The sequence below is a fragment of the Python bivittatus genome, unplaced genomic scaffold (assembly GCF_059951505.1).
Source record: "Python bivittatus isolate LINGU-HERP-01145 unplaced genomic scaffold, Pbiv_v1 ctg000070_np1212, whole genome shotgun sequence".
Taxonomy (NCBI): Eukaryota; Metazoa; Chordata; class Lepidosauria; order Squamata; family Pythonidae; genus Python; species Python bivittatus.
The window spans coordinates 46476271-46500525 of NW_028277034.1; the positions used below are offsets into that span (position 1 = coordinate 46476271).

The window sequence follows — 24255 nt, forward strand, 5'->3', positions numbered from 1 at the left end:
AGGTTTAGAATATAAAAAGAACAAATGCTCTTAAAATATATTTTTCATACCTTAACGTGGTACTCAGACACAGACTGTTGAATCTGGTTGATTTTTTCTTCCACAGTGAATTTCTCAGACACACCTTCTGCAATAGCATCTGGCACTATTTCTTAGCCAGGCCAGAGTTTAAAAAATATTTTATATCTATGGCTTCTTGGGCTATGAAGAACACCCCCTTTTCAAACCTTTCCCCTATCACCCAATCATTAATATTATCAATTTCAGGTCAGCTCTAAAAAGAAATGGCAAAGCATGGCATAATAAACCAGTGGGAAAGTTCTTGATTGAGGTAAAATACCTTTGCTGAAGGATGTCAGTTTTGGAAAATCTGATTCTAAATTGGGAGTTTTTGTGACTGAATAGAGATGGTCAAATCTGCCAATCTGAATTTCTCTGTTTTTACAAAACTAATAATTTTGATTTCTCCCAGACTATATATTTTAATTCAAAATACAATTCATTCTATTCCTACAGTATATTAAGCTGAGAACTTTGGATCTTTGTAGCATTAATTTAAATATCTGTATTTTTGTACACAACATGCACTTTTTGCAGAACAAAAACCCTCTAATACAATACATTTTAACATTATTTTCTTTTGGGGCTGACATTTCTCTATACATTTTTTTCCAGTTAGTGAATGATATTGCATAATTCAGAGATGAAATATTTAAGCTTTGTACAAAATACAATATTAGATAAGTCTATATTCCAAAGCAAATTAAACAAAGTGCTCCCTATCCAAATGAATCAATGGGAACAAGTGTTTTAAACAAACAAACAAACAAACAAAAATCATACTCAGGCTTTTTTTAAATTTTATTTTGCTTTCCCCTATATTAAAGTAAGTTCAAAATGCTATAAGCCTCCAAGGTTTTGGGTGGGGTATTTTTCTGAAAATTTGAATCTGTTGCTACAGCTGTTGAGAGTTGGTCTTTTCCTTCAGAAGGACCAATCAGTCTCTGAGTAGGAGTGAGGAACAAGATAGAAAAGCACCATAAAAGAACTTGTTCTGAAAGAAGAACAAAACTGGTGGATTTTATAATATCTGTTCAACTGCTGTGCTTATGAACATGCCTACTCTTTAGAGCAAAAGTCAGCAATCTCTAGCTTTCAAACACAGCTCATCCTTCAATATTGGTCATACAAGGAGGAATTACAGGACTTAGAATTCAACATCTGAAGGAGCCCAGAATATCTGTCCTTGCATTAAAAGAAACAGAGAAAAAATGGAAACCACCCGGTTTTAAAGATACTTATTGGATATACCAGATCCAAGAATCTAGATTTTCAGTTTCAGCACTCACCAAATTCTGTCTGAATTGGATTGCCACTTGAAAATGTTCCTTGTAAATAAAGGGACTATCTAGGAAGAGATTTTGGGGTCATCAGGCAAAAGGCATTTTTCAGCTTTTTCTTTTGTTTCTGCCTTAATAAGAGCTTACCCTAAGAAAAAGATAAACTCAAGGCGGCTTACAAATAAAAGTCACCTTCCATGTCTAAAGCAGGACCTTTATGTAATAAAAGCTCTGCATGGAAACTAAGTTGTATCAAATAGTGCTTCCCCTGACAAATTATATTTAAGATAAGATTCCTGGATGCAGAGAAGACATTATAGCCTCTGCCCATGGATAAATGTATGCAGTTTAATCCTTTTTCTATTTTGAATCAGAGAGTAAAAATTGGGTGAGCCATTCCCAAGAAATATTCATGAGACACCATGAAAAATAATAATTTATTTTATAGTTTACACGGGGTATATGTGGAGTTAAACATGTGATGTTGGAGCCATAATACTAAACAAGTAAACAAATCAGATCCATGGAAATTGTTCACAGATCCACACTGGATTGTTCACAGGAGATATATCAGTAAAGGCTCATTCACACTTGCAAGCCATCACTTCACGTTGCAATCAAGTAATGAATGTTCTTATGTAAATTAACCCCACCCTTTTATGAGCAGACATGTAATATGAAGACTTGAACTGGAGGTTTAATTTTATTTTCTATTTACTGACAATCAAAATTCCACTCGGTGAAGCTACATAATTCATTGCAAGCAAAGTGGCTGTACTTAGAAACAAGAGCTCTGAGCATTGTTGACTCATGTCTATCAGAACTTGACATGGTTTTCTCTTAATATCTCTCTAATTTGCGTTAACTGCACTTCCTCTGAAGTCTGATGGATTTTTAGAAAAGCTTTCAGATAACCAGGTTTAGGACTATAGACTTGGCTTCTACAAATTGGCTTCGGGTTTTTTTCCCCCCTCTGCCATCACAATAGTTCCCATTGCTGTAAAATATTGTCATTTGATCGTTCTTCTCTTTTGGTCAGTAATCACTGGTTAAATCATTGCTGTCACTTCCTTCACTTACAGACTCACTTTTAGAGCCTGCACTGTCTGGCTGAGCACTGCTGCTATCATCCTCGCTTGCTTCCGATTCAGTTTCGTTTGAATTCTCCGTTGTATCTGCAGCACTGTCACTGCTGGACTGGCTTGCTGAATCACTCTCATTGTCACTGTCGGACTGGCTGTCATTTTCACTGCTGCCTGCTTGAGGGTTACCATCATTCTCACTGCTACTCTCAGAATCGCTCTCGCTGCTGCTGCTGCTATCACTTTCACTGCTGCTGTCAGATTTGCTGTCACTCTCACTGCTGCTGCTGCTATCACTCTCACTGCTACTACTGTTGCTCTCACTGCTGCTACTGCTATCGCTCTCACTGCTGCTCTTGGAGTCACTGTCGCTCTCACTGCTGCTACTGCTATCGCTCTCACTGCTGCTCTTGGAGTCACTGTCGCTCTCACTGCTGCTACTGCTATCGCTCTCACTGCTGCTCTTGGAGTCACTGTCGCTCTCACTGCTGCTACTGCTATCACTCTCACTGCTGCTCTTGGAGTCACTGTCACTCTCACTGCTGCTCTTGGAGTCACTCTCGCTCTCACTGCTGCTCTTGGAGTCACTGTCACTCTCACTGCTGCTCTTGGAGTCACTCTCGCTCTCACTGCTGCTCTTGGAGTCACTGTCACTCTCACTGCTGCTCTTGGAGTCACTCTCGCTCTCACTGCTGCTCTTGGAGTCACTGTCACTCTCACTGCTGCTCTTGGAGTCACTCTCGCTCTCACTGCTGCTCTTGGAGTCACTGTCACTCTCACTGCTGCTCTTGGAGTCACTCTCGCTCTCACTGCTGCTCTTGGAGTCACTGTCACTCTCACTGCTGCTCTTGGATACACTCTCGCTCTCACTGCTGCTCTTGGAGTCACTCTCGCTCTCACTGCTGCTCTTGGAGTCATTGTCACTCTCACTGCTGCTCTCGGACTGGCTTTGGCTGCTGTCTGGTTGACTGTCACTTTCACTGCTGACAGATGGGCCACCATTCTCACTGTCATCGCTGCCTGGCTGACTGCTACTTTCATTACTTTCCTGCTGGCTGTCACTGTCTTCACTTTTGCTCTCTGACTGCTCACTGCTGGCATTACTACTTTGCTCCTCTTCCTCTCCTAAAGATGTGCTTTCCGGTTCTTCCCCACTACTTGCCTGGCTGGGGAGATCTTGCTGGCTGCTGTTTTCTGAGCCTTCAGAATCTTGGCTTTCGCTGGGTTCATCCCCTTGCATTGATTCATCACTGAAGCTATACACACTGTTGCTCTCATTTTCACTGGTGTCCTCATGACCACTGCTGCCTTCCCCATCACCTCTGTGCATAGTCTGGATGGTATCTTGAGAGGAGGTTCCATTGTTGAGCATATCCCTACCATTATCATTTGTATTACCACCACTTGTGGCGCTATTATTTACAGCTGCAGTGTTATTTTCTGTGTCCTGATGACAAAAAGTAAAGGAAAGCATAAATTTAAGCACATCAAGAAACAGCCATGTCCTCATCCAAACCCTTAACGCCAACATTGGTCAAAGCTTCCAATGCAGTCATCAACACTGAAGCTGGTAGATGTAGAGCTTTAGTCTATTATGTCCAAATATATTCCTAGTAGGCTGAATTAGTAGAGCCACATCTTACAAAGCAGGATGTGTTGAAATACTGTAAGATGGTAATATAAGTATGATGGTAATTTTAAAGAAAGAAGCAGTGAGGGTTGGGGAGTATCTTCTCTTCCCTGAGGCTTCTTCACTGTCTTGCAAACTGGCAGGAGGAGATGTCAGAGGGGTAAAGTTTGCAAGCAGTGAAAGAATTCAATAGATCCCTCAAAATACAGCTTCGCCGCTTGCAATAATTTCTTCCTCTCCCTGTTACTGTATAATACTTTGGCATGATGCCCTTTAGAGATATACTGGCCTACCATTGTAATTTGTTACCAGACTTTCAGTTTAAATCTGAGGCAGGCCCTCAAAACAAACATTTGTTACTAAAGCCAGAACAGATCAAAGTCCCAGAATTTGCAGGCATCATTTCTTCCTGTGAAAGAAGCAGAACTTCTTTCTACAGTTCCAGATAATGTGCTGAATGTATCTGAGTTGAAATTCAAATTAATTAGCAAGGCAGAGGCTTGCTAATTATTTCCTCCAGGAGCTCAAGCTGGTATACACAGTGCTCCCTAGTAGGCTAAGATAAATTGTTATCTCCAAACAACTCTGTGAGATAAGCTGGACTGAGTGCCTTAGTCCAGAACCATCTAATTCTGTGGCTGAGGATGGACTTCATTTTGGGTCTCTTGATCACAAATGGGCATCCAACAACCATTGGGATTGTGGAGGCAGTGGTGGAACTGTCTTAACACTACTTTGATCAATCTTCTTACCCTGTTCCTAGAATCCCCAGCCTACCATGGCCTGAAGATTGTGAGAATCGAGGACTTCCAATTTGAATACTGTATGTCTAAAAAGCATCAGATGGGGGAAGACTGACTTAGAGGTTAAATGTCCCAAAAATCATTAGAATTGTAAGTTAATTTATTCTGCAAAATACATAGAAGGAAACTTTCCTTTTCTTTATCTCTTCCTCCATCCCCAGTAGCTGTTTGCATGCCTGAAAAGCAGTCTGAAGAAATCAGTGCAAAGAACAGCAAGAATTTATGTCCCATGATACTAACACCACTATCAACTGAAAATCATAAACTGATGATTTGATCTTTTCTAGCCACAAACAGTAGGTACATAACAGAATAAATAAATAATCAGCTCACCTTAGCATTGCCATTTGAGCCCAGAACATCATTTCTTTTCTTTTCAAAGCATGTCACATGCTTTTTTTCAGGGCTCACATCACCACGACCTTGAAAACCCTCTTCATTACCAGTGTTGAGTGAATCATCCACATTGCCTGCATCACCCTCTCCTTCCTTGTTTGGAGTGTTTATTTTTGTACCATTAACACAAGCCTGAGTATTGTTCCCATTACTATGGCTTTCCCTCTCATTTTCTCCAAGGTTTGTTGTACCTTCTGAGGTTCCATTTCCCCAGTCATCACTGGAACCTTCTTCATTGGGATCTCCATCATTACCACTCCCACCTTCATCAGTGTTTGCCCAGGGTATACTTTCCCCATGCTTTCTTCCTATCAATATATTTATTGTGCCATCTCCAGGCCCATTAATTGCATATCTATGTCCATCCATGTCAGGTAAGCTTTGAATGTGATTGCCCTGGATTCCTCTACTGCCTCTGAACTCTTCTCCAGTCTGATTGCTGATATTGGTTTGATCTTTAATGCCATGCTTCTTATAATTTGGATCACTCTCAGAAAGTTCTGTTTGTGTTCTATAATTAATATTCTCTTCCCCAATTCCATAACTGGAATCATTGAAATATTCACCTTCTAAAGTATCCCTATGTCTTTCTCTTTCAGTAGCATTTTCCTCTGCAGGCATATCTTCTCTGTTTCCATTTGTTCTTGGATTACCTTCAGGTCTTTCATTTTCATTTTCACTGACATTAACAAAATTAGCAGTTCCATCAACTCTCTCTGCATTTGTAGTAGATTCTTCTCTTTCACATTCTTCATGGCCAGGGGCAATACTCCTTCCATTAACACAATTAATATTTCCACCAGGATATCTTTGGTTGTTGAATAAAACCTTGACATTCTCTGCAGCATTGCCATTATGACCTGCATTTGATGTATCCTATAAAGTGGTAAAATATTAAGAACAGGAGTAAAGAAGCAGGAATGAAAGGAGTGAGATTTTAAGGGTGAACTTATCGGTTGATTCATGTTCCATTGTTATAAGTGGTGGTTGTCATAAGAGCATAAAAACCTAAGAAGAGTCTTGAAGGATCAAACCAAAGGCTGAGTTAGATGAGGTTTCTGCTCTCAGAGTAGGAACATAGCAACACATGAGCCCCCCAGCACCTTCACAAAATTTGTAGTTGATATAAAGAAGATTCAAAGCTGGGCCATAAGCTAAGTAGCTGAAAAATCTCAAACACGATATCTGCTTCTTGGTGGTAAATGGAAATATCTGATTAATCTGGATGGCTGCTGTAGGAAAAATAAGTTTTGTTTATTTTTACAAATTAGTACCTCACTTTTTAATAAAATCTGCTCACAAGAGGAGATGTGTATCTGTATGTCAAGATCGATAACTCAAAAACAGCACAGCTGACATGATTGATTTAAAAAGAAGAATTTAAAAACAAAAGATAAGCGGACTTCCTAAATAAAAATGTTTGCAAGGAATGCAAGGAAGGGAGCTCATCAGTTTCCCATGGAAAGGGAGATTCTGTAATTGAAATCTGTGGCAAAAAGAGCACAATTTCTAATACATGCTGAACAAGTTTATTTAAGGTCAGAAGAAGCAGCCTGGCCCGGATTTTATTCCCTCAAGGCCCAGTCAAATGATAAAGAGAAAGCCACAAACAGGACACAAGTTTGAGATAAAGAATATTGGGGAGCAGAGACTGAGATGACAAATTTAAGCAATTTATGTTTTTAACAAAAACAGATCCAAAACAATTGCAATTAAGAACCTAGTTTATTAATCAGCCTGATCACCCCTCTCTCTCCATCTGCCGCATTCATTATAATCATTACATTGTTTTTAAAGAAATATATCTTTAATAATATCTTTCCTAACATGTTTTAAAAATTGTAAAGTTCACTCCCTGTTGATCAAAATAGGAAGATGTCCTAGCAAACGGATGTGTCTCTCTTGCTTGGTCTGAAGGGTGGCAATGGCAGATGGGTAGGGTGCTGTTGTTAGGTTTAAGGCCAAATGCTGGCACCTGTGTGAGAAGCTAAAACAGGAGCTTAATTTGGCACAGACAGGAAAACCACTGTTCCTTAAATATTAGTTTGTCAGGAAGTACTAAGTTAAACCTGGACAGAATGTCAGAATTCAAAGGCACACGGGATCGAAACGACACAGTTGGTGTAAAGATAGCATCACCTGACCCTTCTATTTCTATCACCAAGAAAAATGCCAGAAGAGTAGCTGCATTATTCTTTGACCTTTCCTGTCCCCCCACCCCCAATGCTTCTTTCAAACTAGAGATGTATCCCAGCTAGGAAGCCTTTGTCTCTGAAAGTTCATGACACAATCATCAATTTGTACTGCGAATGGAGAAAATAGCATTATGGTATATTGGTACTATGCCCATCAAGATTGTATAACCAGAAGCCATTGGTGGCCCCTGAAAACCTTCATGTGGCCAAGTCCACATTTGCCACCAAACTATGTGACTTCTAGTGACCATTGTTAAATATACAGGGAGAGAGAATGTCGTATCTTAAGCATATAATTAACATAAAGCCATTTTAAATTAAAATTGAAATAACTATAAATCAAATACTTTCTGGACTTGCCCCACTTACTTCTTTGCATTTCACCTTTGGCATACCACTCAAAGGCCAAGGGCTTTTAAACAAATGGCTTGAGCTTATCCTGGTAGCAATCTCTTGTTTTTTGACATAGGTAACATGGTAAATATTAGAAGCAGGTTTTACTGTCCCTGTTCTGTCTTGGATATGACAATAATTCCTTCTTTGCCTTCAAGAAATGTTTGGTATTCGTTCCTATCACTGCCAGTCATCTCAGGAAAAACACCTTCTGTGGAAGAGCTGGCTGCATAGAAAAATGGCAGGCCCCCGTGCTGCCTTCTTCCCCTCCCATCTGAGCCCCCCCCTACATCCGCATGGCAGAATGGCATGGCAGGTGTGGGGGGAGATGCGTGTTTTCGAAGCTCTGCAGCCGCCAGCAAACAGAGTAAAGCAGCGGAATGAAAGAAGGTGTTTTTCCTTCAAAGGGAGTAGATGGTCCAGAGGAAAGAAGCTGAGAGGCACAGGAAGGGACAGTGCAAGTATAAAAGCACAACATGGAAAGTTGCAAATACTCTACGTGCTGGTTAGTAACAGAGAAGAAAAAAAGCAGAAGAAATTTCAGAGAGAGGAATTAAAGCAGAACAGCATTTGTAAGAATAAAACATTGCTATATAATAGAATAGTTATACTATAGAATATAGTACAGAGGAAATATTGTAATAGCAATAGACCTGGTTATGCCAGCAGGCCTGGAGACCCCAGGGGACAGGTGAACGGGTGAGGTGGCTCTGTTATTTTTAACATCCCTTCATCTATTAATTTTTGTCTTAGTTTGGTTTTTATATCTTTTAATCTATTTATTGTTTTTAGCCCTATTGTACACAGTCCAGAGTTGCTTGTTTGTAAGATGGGCGGCTATATAAATTGTATAAATAAATAAAATAAATAGGATACGTTGTAGAATAGAGGTAATAGACAGTACTCACACATAGATTTGGATGTTTCACATTTCACTTTTATATCTTTTTCTTTCTTTTTTTCAAAATAAAACATCTCCCCAACACTTGTAGGGAGATATAAAAAAACTACCTGCCCAGCGTCCAATGCTTTTATGTCTCTCTTGAGTCTGGGTCAATCTAATTGGGTACAGTTTAAAAAAAACCTGTGATAATTGGTGGTGGCAGTGGGATTGGGTCAGACTTAAGGGACTCATTAAATACTGTGCTTGAAAAGGAAAAAAAAAAAAAGCTTAGCTGCTAAAGGAAGGGAATTTGGCCCTCTCAGACCTCAGACTTTGCAGGCAGTAGCCAACATTCTGGCTGCAGAAACCAGACCTCTCACTAGAGCCTATATCAAGCAAGCAGGGATGGAAAAGGTAGAAGGGGCTGCTTCTCCTCTGGACACGGAGGAGGGTACTACTTTGGTAGAGACAGGTGTCTAGCCTAAGCCTGTAGTTAAAACAAAGAAGGTAGAACAGCCAGAAGAGGGGCTAGGCCCAGATACATGGACCAACATCATATCAGAAATGTTGAGGCAACAGCAAGAGTCAAGGCTTCGATTAATTGAAAAAAGGAGGAAGTGCAGCTCTGGAGGAAGACAGAGAGGAAGGATAAGTTAGAATGGGAAAAGAGTGAGAGAGAGGCAAGGAAGGAAGAGTTTAGGGGGCTGATAAACCTACTTAGAGGGGTCTAGTGTCCAGGAGGGGCATGTTTACCACTAGAGTTTCCTGAACATATAGAGAGGGGAAATGGTCCCAAAGATATCAAAATTCCTAAATTAACAGAGAAGATATAGAATTTCATTATGTTTGAAAGGATTGCTACCTCTTGTAAATGGCCTGAGAGTGAATGGGTGGTCCAGTTGGCCCCTAGTCTAACAGGAAAAGCTCTACGGGCTTGTAGCAGTCTTCTAGCTAAGGAAGTAATGGATAGTTACCATGTTAAAGAAGTACAGGTATTATGTAACTTCTTATACCTATAGGCAGCAGTTTAGGAGCTCCACATATAACAAACATGAAGGGGTTCATGAATTATGGGCAGGACTGGAAGACCTAGGTAGGAAATGGTTGAGTCCAGATGAAAGGAGCAAAGAAAAAGTGGTAGAGGAAGTCATTTTAGAATAGTTTCTACATGTACTCCCTACCAAAGTGAGATTTTGGGTACAGGAATACCACTGGGAGATACTGGGGGCAGAAGGACATTAGTACATCCTCACTTAGTAAAAAAGGCAATATATATGGGAAAAGAGCCTCTCACAAGTGTGATTGGGCAGACTGAGATGGTTGCATTGGTTAAAGCCAGAATACAGTCAAAGGGAAATGAACAGATAATGGTGGTAGGAGTAATCCCTAAATTACCTTCTAACCTAGTGATTGGAACAGATTTGCCGATTACTGAGGGTTGGATTCAAACAAAAGGCTTCAGAAAGGAGGTTCAGATAGTGGAGTAACCACAGGATCTCAGTCTAAGGCAGAGATGAAGAAGGAGCAGAAGCAGGAGGGGAAGGAACCTGGCCATACCTAACCATACTGATTTAATAGGGGGACATGGGATATCCTAGAAAGGAGAAAGGCTTGCGAAAGGCTGATAAAGCCAGAGGTGAACCCATAGGGATAGGCCCTCCTAAATGGGAAATTGATTTAGGGCCCTTACTAAAGGATCACTGCTTAAAACACTGTTGGTTAGCAGCAGAACAGGAGGGAAACAGGGACACAACACCCACATTCCAAGAAAAATCAGGGCTGCTGTTTTGAATTAGGCTTCATCTATATACCAAGGAACAAAAAGTATTATTTTGCCATTTTGTTGAATTATACAAGTGAATTACTGCATGGACTACCCTGGATAGCACCAAGATAGTTTATTGCTCAAGATGGAGGAGATTTATGATACCTGAGACTGAAAAAAATTCACAATGTCTTTCTACCTCCCCATTAAATAAAAGTGGCTCTCCTTTCATCATAATACCCCAAATTTAGAGGATGTTGCCTCACCCTCTGTAATGGCTCTGTGAGAAATGTGAAGGATATTTGTGGAACAGAAACGCCCAGTTCAACAAATGTAGTACCAAACTGTCCTGTTTATTAAGCTATTATTTCCCTACCCTTAACCATGTCTGCAACTTAATGTGGCTAACTCTTCTGCCATCCTTTTTAATCTGCTGAATTTTTCAATAAACAGTATTCTGGGGGGAGGCCTGAAAACAAACTTCAAGATTCTAAACTATATTGGAGTTCTTAGTAATGAGAAAAGCAGTATAGAAATAATATCCTAAACCAATTAACTATACACATATTTTAAAGGAAATCTGATATGCCATTGTACAATTAAGTCACATACACGCATGCTGAGATTTTATAGGGATTTACTCACCTGATTGTCCCCAGTGCTACTAATATTCCTTTGTTCATTGTGAAGGAGCTTGTAAATCAGAAAAACAATTGAAAGAACAGTTAAAGTTTACTGAAAATAATCATCAGTGCAAAACATCCAGAAAATTTGTGCTTGATTTGTAAATGGCATTGCAGGAATGTATGCGATATGACATAACAATCTGGGAAAGGATGTAGAGGAAGAGGTTGTCAGCAGTCCATACAAGTTATCTATTTAATTTGTACAAAAGTGATTTGTCACTCGAGTGAATATTTTTTGCACTTTGTCATCTGAGTACTTTAGATATTTATTTCTTCCTCTTTCTGATATAATAATGATTAACAGATTACCAACTTCAAAATGGAGTACCCACCTAATAATGAACAGTAAAGTAAATGAACAGCACAGTTCTGAATAATAAATTACCAAATAATTAATTGCTCCTGAACATGAGCAATGTTCTCTCTGACCAGATATGGCATGATAAAACCATTGCATAATAATTGAGTATGGGGCATTTTCTCCAAGAGCTTGACGTGGCCCATAATAGCATAATGAAAATTCTGGGCCACACTGTCGTTTACACATACAGAGTTGTGTATGTGTAACTCTGGCATGTTGCTGAATTAATTACGTAATTCATCAGGCAGCATACTGGAAGTATATTTTATCTACCTCTATGTACAGCAATGGATGGGGGTAGGGGGTGAGGGAGGAATTAGTTGGCTGGTGTGGGTCTTCCGGGCTGTGTGGCCGTGTTCTGGAAGTTTTGTTTCCTAACGTTTCGCCAGCACCTGTGACCGGCATCTTCAGAGTGCAGGAACACAGAAGGAGCAGTCTGAAGATGCCGGTCACAGGTGCTGGCGAAACGTTAGGAAACAAAACTTCCAGAACACAGCCACACAGCCCGGAAGACCCACACCAGCCATTGTATGCCGGCCGTGAAAGCCTTCAACAATACAACGAGGAATTAGTTCTCAGGTTTTATACAAAATATCCAGTTTGCATCTTGATCAAAACACAAATTAGCACAACTCCTTTGGATTGGATGGTGCCTAAATCATTGCAATAAATAAATGGGCAGACGGATGTTCCAAATGTGCAATTTTCTGAATTTCACAGTGCTGTTTGCAACTGAATAAATGCATACAAAAATGCATCTACTAAGAGCAAAATGCACAGAAAAGCCTAGGTTGGTAGAAGTACAAACAAAAGCATATTATAGCAAAGAAAAGTCACTTGAAAAATGGGAGCATGCTAGGAAAAATAGTTTTAAAAGTGATTTTTCAAAATAGTGTACTAAAATATGCAGACATCTTATGGACTTCTTTTTTACTGAATTCTGAGACTGATGTAGAAATAAGCCAAAATGGGAATACCTACATCCTGGCAGTCTGATCTACGTAATAGTCTTTGCTTTCCTGTAGAAGAATATTAATTTCCCTCTATAAACTATGCAGTTCCTAATTTATGCTAGTGAACAGATCTGACATTGATGCAATGAAGCCATGGAAAAGACTTACCGGGAGTGCCCAGGCGGTTACAACAATGCAAAGAAACACAATTGTTTTCTCCATCCTCACTGACAGGCACAGCCTGACCTTAGAAACAGGCTGCAAATAAATAGATCATTCAATGAACCTGAAATCCAAAGACACTGTAGAATGTGTACAGTGATGTGTACAGTTTTGAGGACATTGTATTATACTATTTGGGACAGACTGAAAGGAAAATGGAACATTTAAGCAATGGGGTGTGCATGTTGCAGACAGGAATGCTCCTGCTGAGGGTTCTTTCCTGGATACTCCATCCCCTCCCCTCCCCTCCTCTCCCCCAACAGCTGGCCAGCAGTCTTTGCCATAGAGCATGCTCTGAACTCACTGGCCTTTGTTGGGTCTCTCCCCACCAACCCTTAAGCCAAGGACTTTTTAAAAAAAAGATACTATTTTGTACTTTCCAAAGTTGGGGTGCCAACAGGTTGGCTGATATCTGCCTATGGGGCTGGAGGGTTGTATGGTTGTGGCTACATAGGAAACATACTTGGACAGCCAAGCAATGTTTTGGTGACCAGAGACTGCACTAAATGGGGGGTACAAGGTCTATAGTGGGTGGTGTGAGGATGCAGACTGGTTGTGGCCAACTCACATGTGTGGGATTAGCATTTTTTCTTGCTGTCTTCCACCCTCTTTTCCACCCAATTTTAAAATGCTGATACAGTTTATCTCTGAATATTCTGGCTTAGCAAACTGACTTTTACTGAGTCAAACCTTTGTTTGGTCCCTGCTTTAATATACAGTATATCAGCTAACAATAGTAAAAAAAAAAAAAGAGAGAGAGAGATAGTAAAGATAAATAAGAAAGATAAAAAGTAAGAGAGACTGGTCTACAAATCCAGTGTTGTTCCCTCTGAATAAACTCTTCAAGATTACACATTTCAAAGGTCTTTCTCAGTTTTATTGAGACCTAATCATGTCCCATTCCATAATCTCAACAAACCCTTCCAAATTAGTTCAGTCAGCCTCAATTTCTGTCAACAGCTGCTGAAAATACTTTTTTTTTTTTTTTTGCTGTTTTTAAATGTTTGATTGATCAAGCCTGCCATTGCTGCAGTTTAGGCTGTTGCTTATACTCTACCTGAACCAAGGCTTTAACATTAATTACAATTAATTAAAATGAGAATGAGCACTGTATTATATTATTGTGATGCATTTTATGTATTACTTATTTAGAAACATTTTGGGTACAGAAACAGATTGCTATTGTTGTTGCTGCTGCTGTGGTTATTTTCTATACACTTTTCACTGAAAGACTTTGAATATTAATGGGCATATCTGGAAGCCTTACTTCACTGTAGGCAACTGTAAAAAATCAGAAGGGCCAACACCCTACCACCGTCACCATCTTTGGTCTGCTTCCATTCTATTCAGTTGACTGGGATGTGATCAATTTATCTGTACAAAAGACTTACTTTCATTCTCAGAAGTTCCAAAATAAAACATTTGAGACTGATTTCACTGAAGATACACATTGCTTCAATTCACATCATGCATATGATGCAACTGCTATGTGCACATTAGCGGTTTCTGCCTTCAAAAATAACATACATGAAGGCTTAATCTGATAGCTCACTTCTTCCAACATGCTAAGATAGCACACTGACCTACAAAATATCCTATCCAAGATTACACTAATGAGCTATACAAAGCATACTGCTTTCCATCAAGTGTGAGGAATGTAATATACTCCAACTTTAATGTGAAACACATCTCCGCCTTGCAGCAGCTACTCCAGCTTTCTCACTGGAAACTGTTTGATGCCACAGGACACCCAGAGTATGAAAACAGGTTGGATGGAGGGAGTGATTCTTGCTTTTGCTGTTTTTTTTTCTTTTCTCACAATCCTTCCCCAGACAAGGATTGTCTGAGTTATGGTTGTATTTACAAAGCCTTGTGATACAGATTTGCACATTGTACAATGTCATCAAAAGCTTTTCTCTGGAGTTATTCAAACGTCTTAACTACAACACTACTGTATATTCAATGGCAAGTGACTGTTCAGTATTTTCTCTTTGCCATTTTGACATGCATACTAGCAGAAAAGAGATCTGAAATGTTTCCCCAAGAGAGGAAAGAGAAAGGAATATTAAGATTTCATTCTGCATGCAACTGGACATTTCTTGCAGTTGCATACTCACAGATAGACCTACTGAGTGGGAAGAAATCCCTCATCTCATATACCGAGTTATCTAAATTATGCTGCATCTTAAACTTTAAATTGGGCTCTCATCCTTGAAAGCAAATGTCACAATAAATCTATTAACCTCTAAGGCATCATGACTCCTTCCTGTTGTTCTAATAGAAATAAAATAGGTGATGGTCAAACTCTGTGATTTCTTACCTTGACTTCCAAGAAAGGCACTACTTCTGAGATCTCAAAACACTGCAGCAAGTCTGGTGGAAATTTTCCCTGTCACCTTTGAACCTTCTGAAATTTAAACTCTTGCCTGGGTAAGATACTAACCAATCATTGCTCTTGGGGCGCTGTACGATGCAACTTTGGTGGTGAAGTACATATTAACTGCCCACGCTTCCTTAACTGGACAACAGGCTTTCCTAGCCCCCAAAATCAACCCGGTTCCAGTGTGACTAGACTGCTTTCTGTCCACTTAATTAAAAAGCTCACATGAAACGAGTTTACGCTCTCTTAAATATATAGAATCAGCTGGCTACAGTAGCGAGCTCTGCCTCCAGACACGGTGACCTAGACATTTTCTTCTCCATTGTGGTAATTCAGCTTTATAATCAACTTTCTCCAGGGAATAGCCTTTCTTGGTGCATCCCCTGGTTTGTTTGAGATGGCATTAATTAACCAAATAGCGTGATAAAAATTGCCCAATTGATGTGTCATGATACATTCAATCTCTCGTTATGTACACTAAAAGGATACAAGCGTGGGAGTTGGTGAAAGTTAATAGATTATCCAGTAAACCCGTTAATATGGGAGACAGAAACCTCTGTACAATACGTTCAGTCCTATATATATCTATGCAGTCCTAAGTCCTAATTAGTTCAGCAAGACTTACTCTCAATTAAATAAGGTTGCAGTTGAAATGTTCCAATTTTCGAGAATTTGATAAAGCCTATCCAAAGGTTCTTTTTATTTCACCACCCATCCCTGACAGTTCCCTGGAGAAAGTTTGCAGATATGCGGGTGTATATATTTAAGAAATCAAAGCAAGCCATCAAATTGATATCCGTTCTCCATCATGGTCAGCCAAAAACTCCTGGACAGCTGACACGCAGAGTATAAGGATGATTATTCTCCCAGTGGTTTGCCTCCAGTATATTCCCATGTGATGGTGAACACACACCAGTACACACTGGACAGTGTTGATGTAGAAAATCCTTGCAGAGTGCAATGTAAGAATGGACTATATGTATTATCTGGGTGACAAGCAAACAGTTGGCAAGAACGTTTATTGATCTACAGTATCTTACTGATGTTATAAAAGATAAAAACAGCATTCTGCAAGTTCAGCCAATAATGATGGCTAGTGCCTGGTGTCAGATTTACAGAATCATACAGCTGGAAGAAACCCTTTAAACCATTCAATCTAACTCCCTGCTCAGAATAGGAATTCACATTAAACCATTCCCAGTAGACAGTTGTTCACCCTGTGCTTATAGCGCATCCAATGAACGACGGTTCTGCTCCTTAACTGTTCTTACTGGTAGGGAGTTTCACCTAACAGAGTCACTTGGAAAAGTGAGATGGACGGCTAATAGATTGTGTAAATAAATAAATAAAACAGAACTTGTATTTTAGGAACTAGCAGACTCGGTGATGCAGAAAGACAAGTCAGAGTCATATTTCAGGGCTCGTGATTTAAGGTTATTGGGCAATGCTTCAACCAGAAAAATGCACAGAAGTATTTCAGCAGTGGCATTACCATTCTTAGAACTTCCCAGCAGAGACATGACATGCACTGTTCTCCATTTGTGTTAACATTCCTTGGCCCATGGAAAACATGTTTTCTTCCCACTTTTAAGTATAATGCACTTCTCCCCTTCCCTAGTGTTATTATTAAGGTACAGTATTACTTCTTTTTGCTGGATCTGAGATGGGTATTGTGCCTCAGAGAACTGAATTATGAAGAACGCACATGTGCCTACATACACACACACACACACACACACACACACACGCATAGGAGAGGAAGATCTGCCAGTTTCTATTTTCCTCAATTTCTCACTTTTGTGAATCTGATTTCTATCAATTTCTCATGTTTCTGTTTGTTAAGTTTTATTTGGTCCCTTCCTTTCATACTGTTTTTAAAAGTTTATGTTAATAAATGCAAGTTTGCATTTTTTTTTCCCTGCACATTTCTCTAAACATGAGTTTTGTTTGCATTTTGCCTAATGGATACATTTTTTGCAAATAATTTTGCCTGCTATACCGCTGATGCATTTTTACATTCTTTTCATGAATATGTGGCTAATATGAATTATTTTAAATAGGTGCACTGACTTGCAAAATTCAAGGAAGTACTCATTTCAAATATTTGGTCATTGAGCATAATAAAGGATTTGTATGGCTATCGCCAGTTTTAAAGGAATGACAGAGTTTTGATCCATATTGGATTCAAAAATGCAAAATTAAGTAAGTTCTTCTTCCAGTGCAGAATAAACAAATATCTTCCCTATTCTAAATATGTATGGTAAACTCCGGAAATTTTACTGCACTGTTCTGCCGTAGAAGCCGTCCACAAAACTCCCCTGTGTAAATAACAAAAACACTTCTCTAGAGTACAGACGATAGAAGTGGGACATTCTAAGCTTCTATTGCCCATGAATGGGCAATCCATGATCTGCTGGCACAGGTTATCATAAGAAACCCCACTGTCATGCATATCATGAGCTCATTAAAAAAAAACCTTGCGTCAGTCAAAGTGTACAATGACATAATGATATATGTGACGTCACTTGCCCCTTTTCGCCTGAGGTTTTTGTCTCAGTACTAATCACGTGGAATCCGTGGAAACCCTGGAAAAACTTACTGTACATGCTACCCAGGGCTTCCCTGAATACAGTTTGAAAGTTAGTGCAATAAGAAATCATTATTCAAAACAGGGGAAATATTGGCATTTCTTTTGTATTTATCAGGCCTAGGCAACTTGATCTTCAAGTTCTTGTTGAATTCTAACTCCCATTGGCCCAGTAAGTATGCCTAATGATCAGGACAATGGGAGTAAGTTTCCAGATTAGAAAAAGCCAGGCTAGATGAACAAAACTACAGGCAAAGTTAGTCATTTTTTTCTTAAACTTGTTTTGATGCAAATTCTACGGTATAGTCTGTGTTGTCCTACATTCAACAATGTAATGTAACATTTTTCATACAAATGGAAGGCTCTCAAAGTGTACCAAAGTCTCCAGAGCACAATGTGACAAACTCTCCTAAATAATATACATGCATATAATTTACCTCTGGACTTACCTTTAAATAAAAAAGAGTAAAATTCAAAATGCTGTATTTTTTGCAGTGACATAATTAAAAGTATCAATTAAGCAGAATTTTGGAATAAAATAATGGTCCATCATTCAGTCTGTGGGCATAATTTTTTATTCAAAATGAAAATTTCAAGAAGCAAAATGGTGTTGAGAATCTTTTTGTTTATGTTTATTATTTTTTTAATCAAGGGTTATCCATCCATACAGTAATAAGAGCAGCCTGTGATGGTATCCATAATCTATAAGAAAAGCAAACCAAAATGTATAGGTTAAAAAAAAGGGGGGGGGAATCAATTGATTAAAAAATGGACCTTTTAAAAAAATGTTCAGTTTGAACATTTTCAGCTCATTCATGCATGAGAATTAAGGTCCCATTTAATCACTGCTAAAGGCAAATGTTGTTTATTAATGTTACTTATCCACCAATTTTGACCATTTTTGTACTGATATTTTTGCTGCAACTGAATTATTCTTGAATAGCCACTCAGCCCCTTTAAGCGAAATACAATTAAGCATTATACTGTTGATCAGATGATGCTACAAACTAAGTGGGAAAACTTATAAAGCCAATCATTATAGTATTTTCAGTAATATTTCCTTAACTTTCTAAAAACGGCACAAAATCCTAACAGAGACCAAGGAATGATTTATCTTTGTCTTGTCCAAACTGACACCTCCCCCATTCCCCAATTTATTGACACTGTAATACCCAGAATTTACAGGTTGAAACATCTTGGAGATTTTTATCATTCTGATCTCTGTGTGAGGTGACTATCAAATACATTTTCTTTTTAGTTACATTACATCCAACAAATATTTAATAAATCTCTGAGTTTATGTAGTAATAGACTAATCATTAAAACATACAAGACTTCACACTATTCTCAGAGTGATTTTACGTTAGACCATTTTAAAAATGCAATAATATCCCAATAAAAACATATAAACGGGGATAAAACCATAAAACCTTAAAGACCTAACCCTAAACACTCAGAACAATGCTAAGAGAATAAAAAGGTGTTTTTCTGGTGGGCATTTGTTGGAGGGGGAGTGAATCTTGATGAATGTGTGAATGATGTGAATCATGATGTCACTGCACAAATTGTGACATTTGAACGGTGATATAGTAACCCATGAGACGTCATCACGGCTTGTACCGGCCCACCTATGGGAGTTAGAAAAATAATAAGGCAGATACTAGGCAGTGTTCTCTGAGTCTCAATTGCCTCACCAAAGACAGAAATGAACAACTGAAAGAAGGTTTGAATTTCTCAAATTTGACTTTTCCCAACTTGTAGCACTTTCACCTACAGGAGAGATAGTTGCATATTTAACCAATTAACACACAAAACTCAGCTGGGGAGAAGGCAAAACTACAGTCCTTTCTTTTATTGATAGGTTCATTTGAATTGAGCAGGATTTTTCCTTCGAGTTCAGAAAACATTGTTACATCCAACATCCAACATGGAACATTCTGGAAAAGTCATTGGTCCAAAGTTCTACTTTTGTGCAGCTGAGATGAGATCGGAGGCAACAACAGACAGACCTCAGCAGATGGAAAAATGAAGTCAAAGCAGATGTCAAATTTAAAATGCAAAGAAGGAGAGAAACATAAGGGCCCCAGAGGGAAAAGAGCATTTCTATAGGATGCCTAAAGCCGTTCTCATAAAAGAAGCCAAGGACCTCTGGTTTTGCGTGCCACAATTATGCCTCCAAGCGATCTAAATATATGAGTTCTCTCTGTAGCAAATCAGGGAGTAGCCCGCAAGCCTGGGAAAGCGGTTTAGCTAATGGCACCAACATTCCCAAGCAAGACGTTACTCCGGGTGCTATGCTTTTTGCCTATCTCTTAATTGATTTCTTAGCAAATAGCCTTTCTGTGTGTGCCAGTATAATATCCACAAACCAGGATATTTCCAGGTGTGGGTGAAAGTCTGTATAGTAAATGCTGCAAATTGCACAACTTAGTAGTGGTGTTTAGCACTTGACAGACAGTATCGGACACTGTATTGGACCGTACTGCTGATGCTGTCTGGGAGTTTTTTAGGAGCTGCAGCCCAGCAAGCCTGCAGGAGAAAGGGAAGGCTGTTCTCAGGCATTCAGCCCACAAAGCTTCATCTTCCCCTTCAGGATGCCTAGCCCTACCATTAGACACAAGGAAGTGGCTGTTGCTGGATGTGAACGTGGAACATTAATTGTGGCCACACCACAGCCATTCAATATCTAAAGCAGGTGCCCAGCTTATTGCCCTCCTAAGATGACATCACAGCAGAGCTCTGGAGCAGATGGCCTAAGGCAGTGTTGTCCAAACTTGGTCACTTTAAGATGAGTGGACTTCAACTCCCAGAATTCAGCATGGCTGGCTGGGGAATTCTGGGAGTTGAAGTCCACTCATCTTAAAGTGGCCAAGTTTGGACAACACTGGCCTAAAGCCTCTTTGCAGGTGCTGCCAGAGTGATGCCCCGAGGCCACTGGGTGCAGGGAAGTATCTAGCGCCACTTGCAAGAGCACACACTAAGGATGATGCAAGGTGTGAGGTGGTTGTGTCACCTGCTGCTTATGACATCACAGCCCCTGGCTCTAAGGAGCATTCCCCCCCAGCAAACCCTTTGGGCCGCCATATGTCCCTCATTTATGTCCTGTTTCTTTTACATTTTATTTAAATATGCAGTGATGAGCCAAGCGCTGAAAATAAAATAGGAATAAAATAAGTGTCAAAATGCAGAACAGCTTCGCTCAGAAACCAACCACCAGAGTGGAGGCCAAGGTGGGGCAATGATGACTTTGCTTGTCGTGCTCTCATAACACAAGTTCCGCCCCTTTGGATGATGTGTGGTGGTGTCACACACACGTAGAAAAAGAGCAGCGCTTGTGTTGTGACAGGGCAACCCTGCTTTCGTCGCTTTGCCAAAAGCCTCCAGTCCTGTGGATGATTCTGGCAAGACGACCTTTGCACAGTCTTCACAGTTGGATCGTTCGGGAAAATTTTAGTTCTCACCTCCTCATTAATTTTCTCACAACAGTCCTGTAAGGTAGGTCAAGCCAAGAGAGACGGCTGACTCAAAGTCTTGCCAAGTGTTGAATCTGGGGCTCCGGTTCACTTTTCCAATTCTTCACCAGCGTTGTTTCTCACCCACTCTTTTCAAACTGGGGCTCAAGAGTTAAGCAGGAAAAGCTGAGCTGGTGGAAAGCTGAAAGGGACAGGTTATTTTATAAAGTTACCTTTTTGGGACTCAGTAGGATCAAAAGAGGTGTGCTGTCTAAATAACTATGCTCACCCCAGTCATTATCTGTCTGGCAAAACAATATTCATGTGGGATGAGACGGGCTTTAAATAGATAAACCACCATACATTAAATACAAAGGGGGAAGTTTCATATGCAGGTCATTTGGGAAAGGAAACAAAATAGCTCCAACCACAGACACCACACAGAAAATATATACATACATTTTAAAATATGAGCTTATCAGAAGAGCAGGTCTGAGGAGTCCTTTTCTCTGCTGATTTAAACAAAAATGGATGTCACTGTATCTAAAAGTGGTACTTCTCAGCATATACCTGTCCTAGAGAGGGATTGTCCACGTAGCCCGATCAATGTGCCTTCCTCCCGTCCTTGAAAGAGCAGAGAAGTTATTACGAAAAAAACCTGTCCCTAAATGGTAGTAAATGTTCCCTTTTACTACACTTCACCAATAAGGTCGGCAACATTGCTGCCCTCCCATAAAGCAGCTCTCAAGAAGAGGTAGAAGCTGAATTAGTCTAATGCTTGGTTTATAACGTTGAAGTATTGATAGTCGTTCTGTTTTCTTCACGGGGTCTGTTCCTCCCGTCCCGCTGTTCCTTCCATTGCTTCCTTGCAGCTCTGGAGTTGCATTCATGGTAAGCAGCAGCCAACAGAGAAGGTTAGGAAGGAAGGGCCTGCCTGAGAAGGAAGGCAAGGGGCGGGGCTTTGGCTGCATGGTTGTGGCCACCATCTTGACTTTTTTTACCCTTTCCCTGCAAGGAGGGCTGAGTTTGGCGTGGCTGCTTGCTGGATGGTAGGCAGCGCCTTCTCGGTGCTTACTTAGTTTTCTTTGAATTGTTTGTGAATTTTGGTTTTACCTCTGTTGGCCACCCGGTGTTCCTTTGGTAGATGGGCAGCTATACAGATTTCTTTAATTATTAAAGAAAAGCTAAATAGTCAAGTAAAAGGGGTTTACCAATGAGCATACTGACCTTATGCAAGGCCCATATTTGGTCTTCCAAAAGTCTGATATTCTCCTGAACAAACCACAAGAAGAAAAGAAAAGGAAGAAAAGCACAGAAAGACAAATGGTACATCAGCTCCCCAGAGCTGGGCAAGACTGAAGAAGGAAGAATATCTTTAATGCTGGTCTGGGGTAAGTACAGAAACTTGGAAGTTCTGAATAGGGATGTTCCAGACTCTTTTACAGTATGTTCATCAAGGCAGGGACTCTGAATGATCTGAAATGCTTCTTCCCAGACCTGAGCTACTGGTTATAAGATAAGCTATCAGTGGACTCCCTTCTATCTCTGGATGGTTTGTGTCTTCTCATCTCCCTTCAGTTTCATTCCCAGCTTCCTCACAGTCTATCACGCTATGCAAGCAAGTTGTCAAATCTCTTGGGCAGCCACAACCCTCGGAGTCAGAGTGCCCAGAGGATAGATGGGAGAAAGTGGCCCTGGAGCAGACCAATTTGAGCCCACCAAGTCCCCAATCTGCTCACTTTCACTCATGTCTTTGTGACCTCTCATCAGGACTACTGCAACGTGCTCTACGTGGGGCTGCCCTTGAAGAGCATTTGGAAGCTTCAACTGGTACAGAATGCGGCAGCATGGGTAGTAAATGGCACCAGTTATTCAGCACGTGTAACACCACTACTCCATGAGATTCCACACTGATTGCCAGTGTGCTTCTGGGTGCATTCAAGGTGCTGTTGTTCACCTTTGAAGCTCTTCATGGCTTAGGACCAGGTTACTTGAGAACCGTCTCTCCCCACTTGTTTCTTCCTGTCCAACCCAGTCAGGCAGGATGGGCATCCTTCGGGTCCTGTTGGCCAAAGAATGCCATTTGGCAGGGCCTAGAAGACATGTCCTTTCTGCTGTAGCACCCATCTTGTGGAACATTCTCCCTCCAGAGATCAGGATGGCCTTGACCCTGCTGGCCTTTCGTAAGGCCCTGAAGACCTGGTTCTGTGCCCGGGTCTGGGGCCCTGAGGGTGTGCAGGGCCCCACTCCTTGGTTGTATCAGTCATATGAGTTTGATGTTTCTTGGCTGCTTTGTATTTTAGTTTTTGTAATGCTTGTAATTTTTAAAATTTTATTTTAATTCTGTTTGCCACCCAGTGTCATTTGTTGAGATGGGCAGCCATATGAATGAATGAATGAATGAATGAATGAATGAATGAATGAATGAATGAATGAATGAATGAATACTCCCTCTGACCTAGACTGTCTGCATGGGAGATCTTCTTCCATTTTCCCAGGGAAAACCCTACTGTTCTGCCTTGGACCAATTTTAGCCTACCTCAATAGTGGGCTGGTATCCATTGTAAAGACATGTCCGCAAACAAACAGTAATTGGGCTTCTTTGAACCTGGGCAAGGAGGCTGGTTGGATGAAATAAAAGTTATACTATTTGAAATATTAAGTCAAAAGTAATATTTACATTGCCAGCTATCATAAGGTTCTGTAGGTAGTTTTCAAATTTTGAAATATGCCAGCCTTTTCTTCCTTCACCCATATATGCTCAAACACAGGTATTTCAAACAATAGTTTCCTTCCTTCCTTCCTTCCTTCCTTCCTTCCTTCCTTCCTTCCTTCCTTCCTTCCTTCCTTCCTTCCTTCCTTCCTTCCTTCCTTCCTTCCTTCCTCCCTAGGACAAAACTACTGCCCTCTTTACATTAATTGAAGCTGACCTTAAGGAAGCATTAATGCTTCCAAAAAATGCCGGGCTTTATTCAGATCCTTCTGTACTTTTCTACCCACTGAAAAAGTATTCTAAGAGTTTCCAGTCTTCACCTAGTTATCATGATCCTTATTATTAAGAACTGCAAATCTTGTTTTTAAAGTGCTTCAACACTCTCTAAATTGCAACATACTGAAAAACTCTACT

At 40.1% G+C, this 24255-nt stretch overlaps 2 protein-coding genes across 6 annotated transcripts in view; one reads left to right on the forward strand and one right to left on the reverse strand.

Moving 5' to 3' along the window:
• Positions 1-24255, forward strand: part of LOC107326489 (uncharacterized) — a 64299-nt gene that overhangs the window by 6030 nt on the left and 34014 nt on the right. The gene's annotated exons all lie outside the window — the stretch shown is intronic.
• Positions 1304-15176, reverse strand: LOC112542627 (uncharacterized). Its single transcript, XM_088133076.1, has 5 exons — positions 15030-15176; positions 12656-12745; positions 11133-11180; positions 5189-6127; positions 1304-3869 (listed from the first exon to the last, which is right to left on the reverse strand). The coding sequence occupies exons 2-5, from the start codon at positions 12707-12709 to the stop codon at positions 2376-2378; spliced, it is 2535 nt and encodes an 844-aa protein (XP_087989202.1). The 5' UTR covers positions 12710-12745; positions 15030-15176; the 3' UTR covers positions 1304-2375.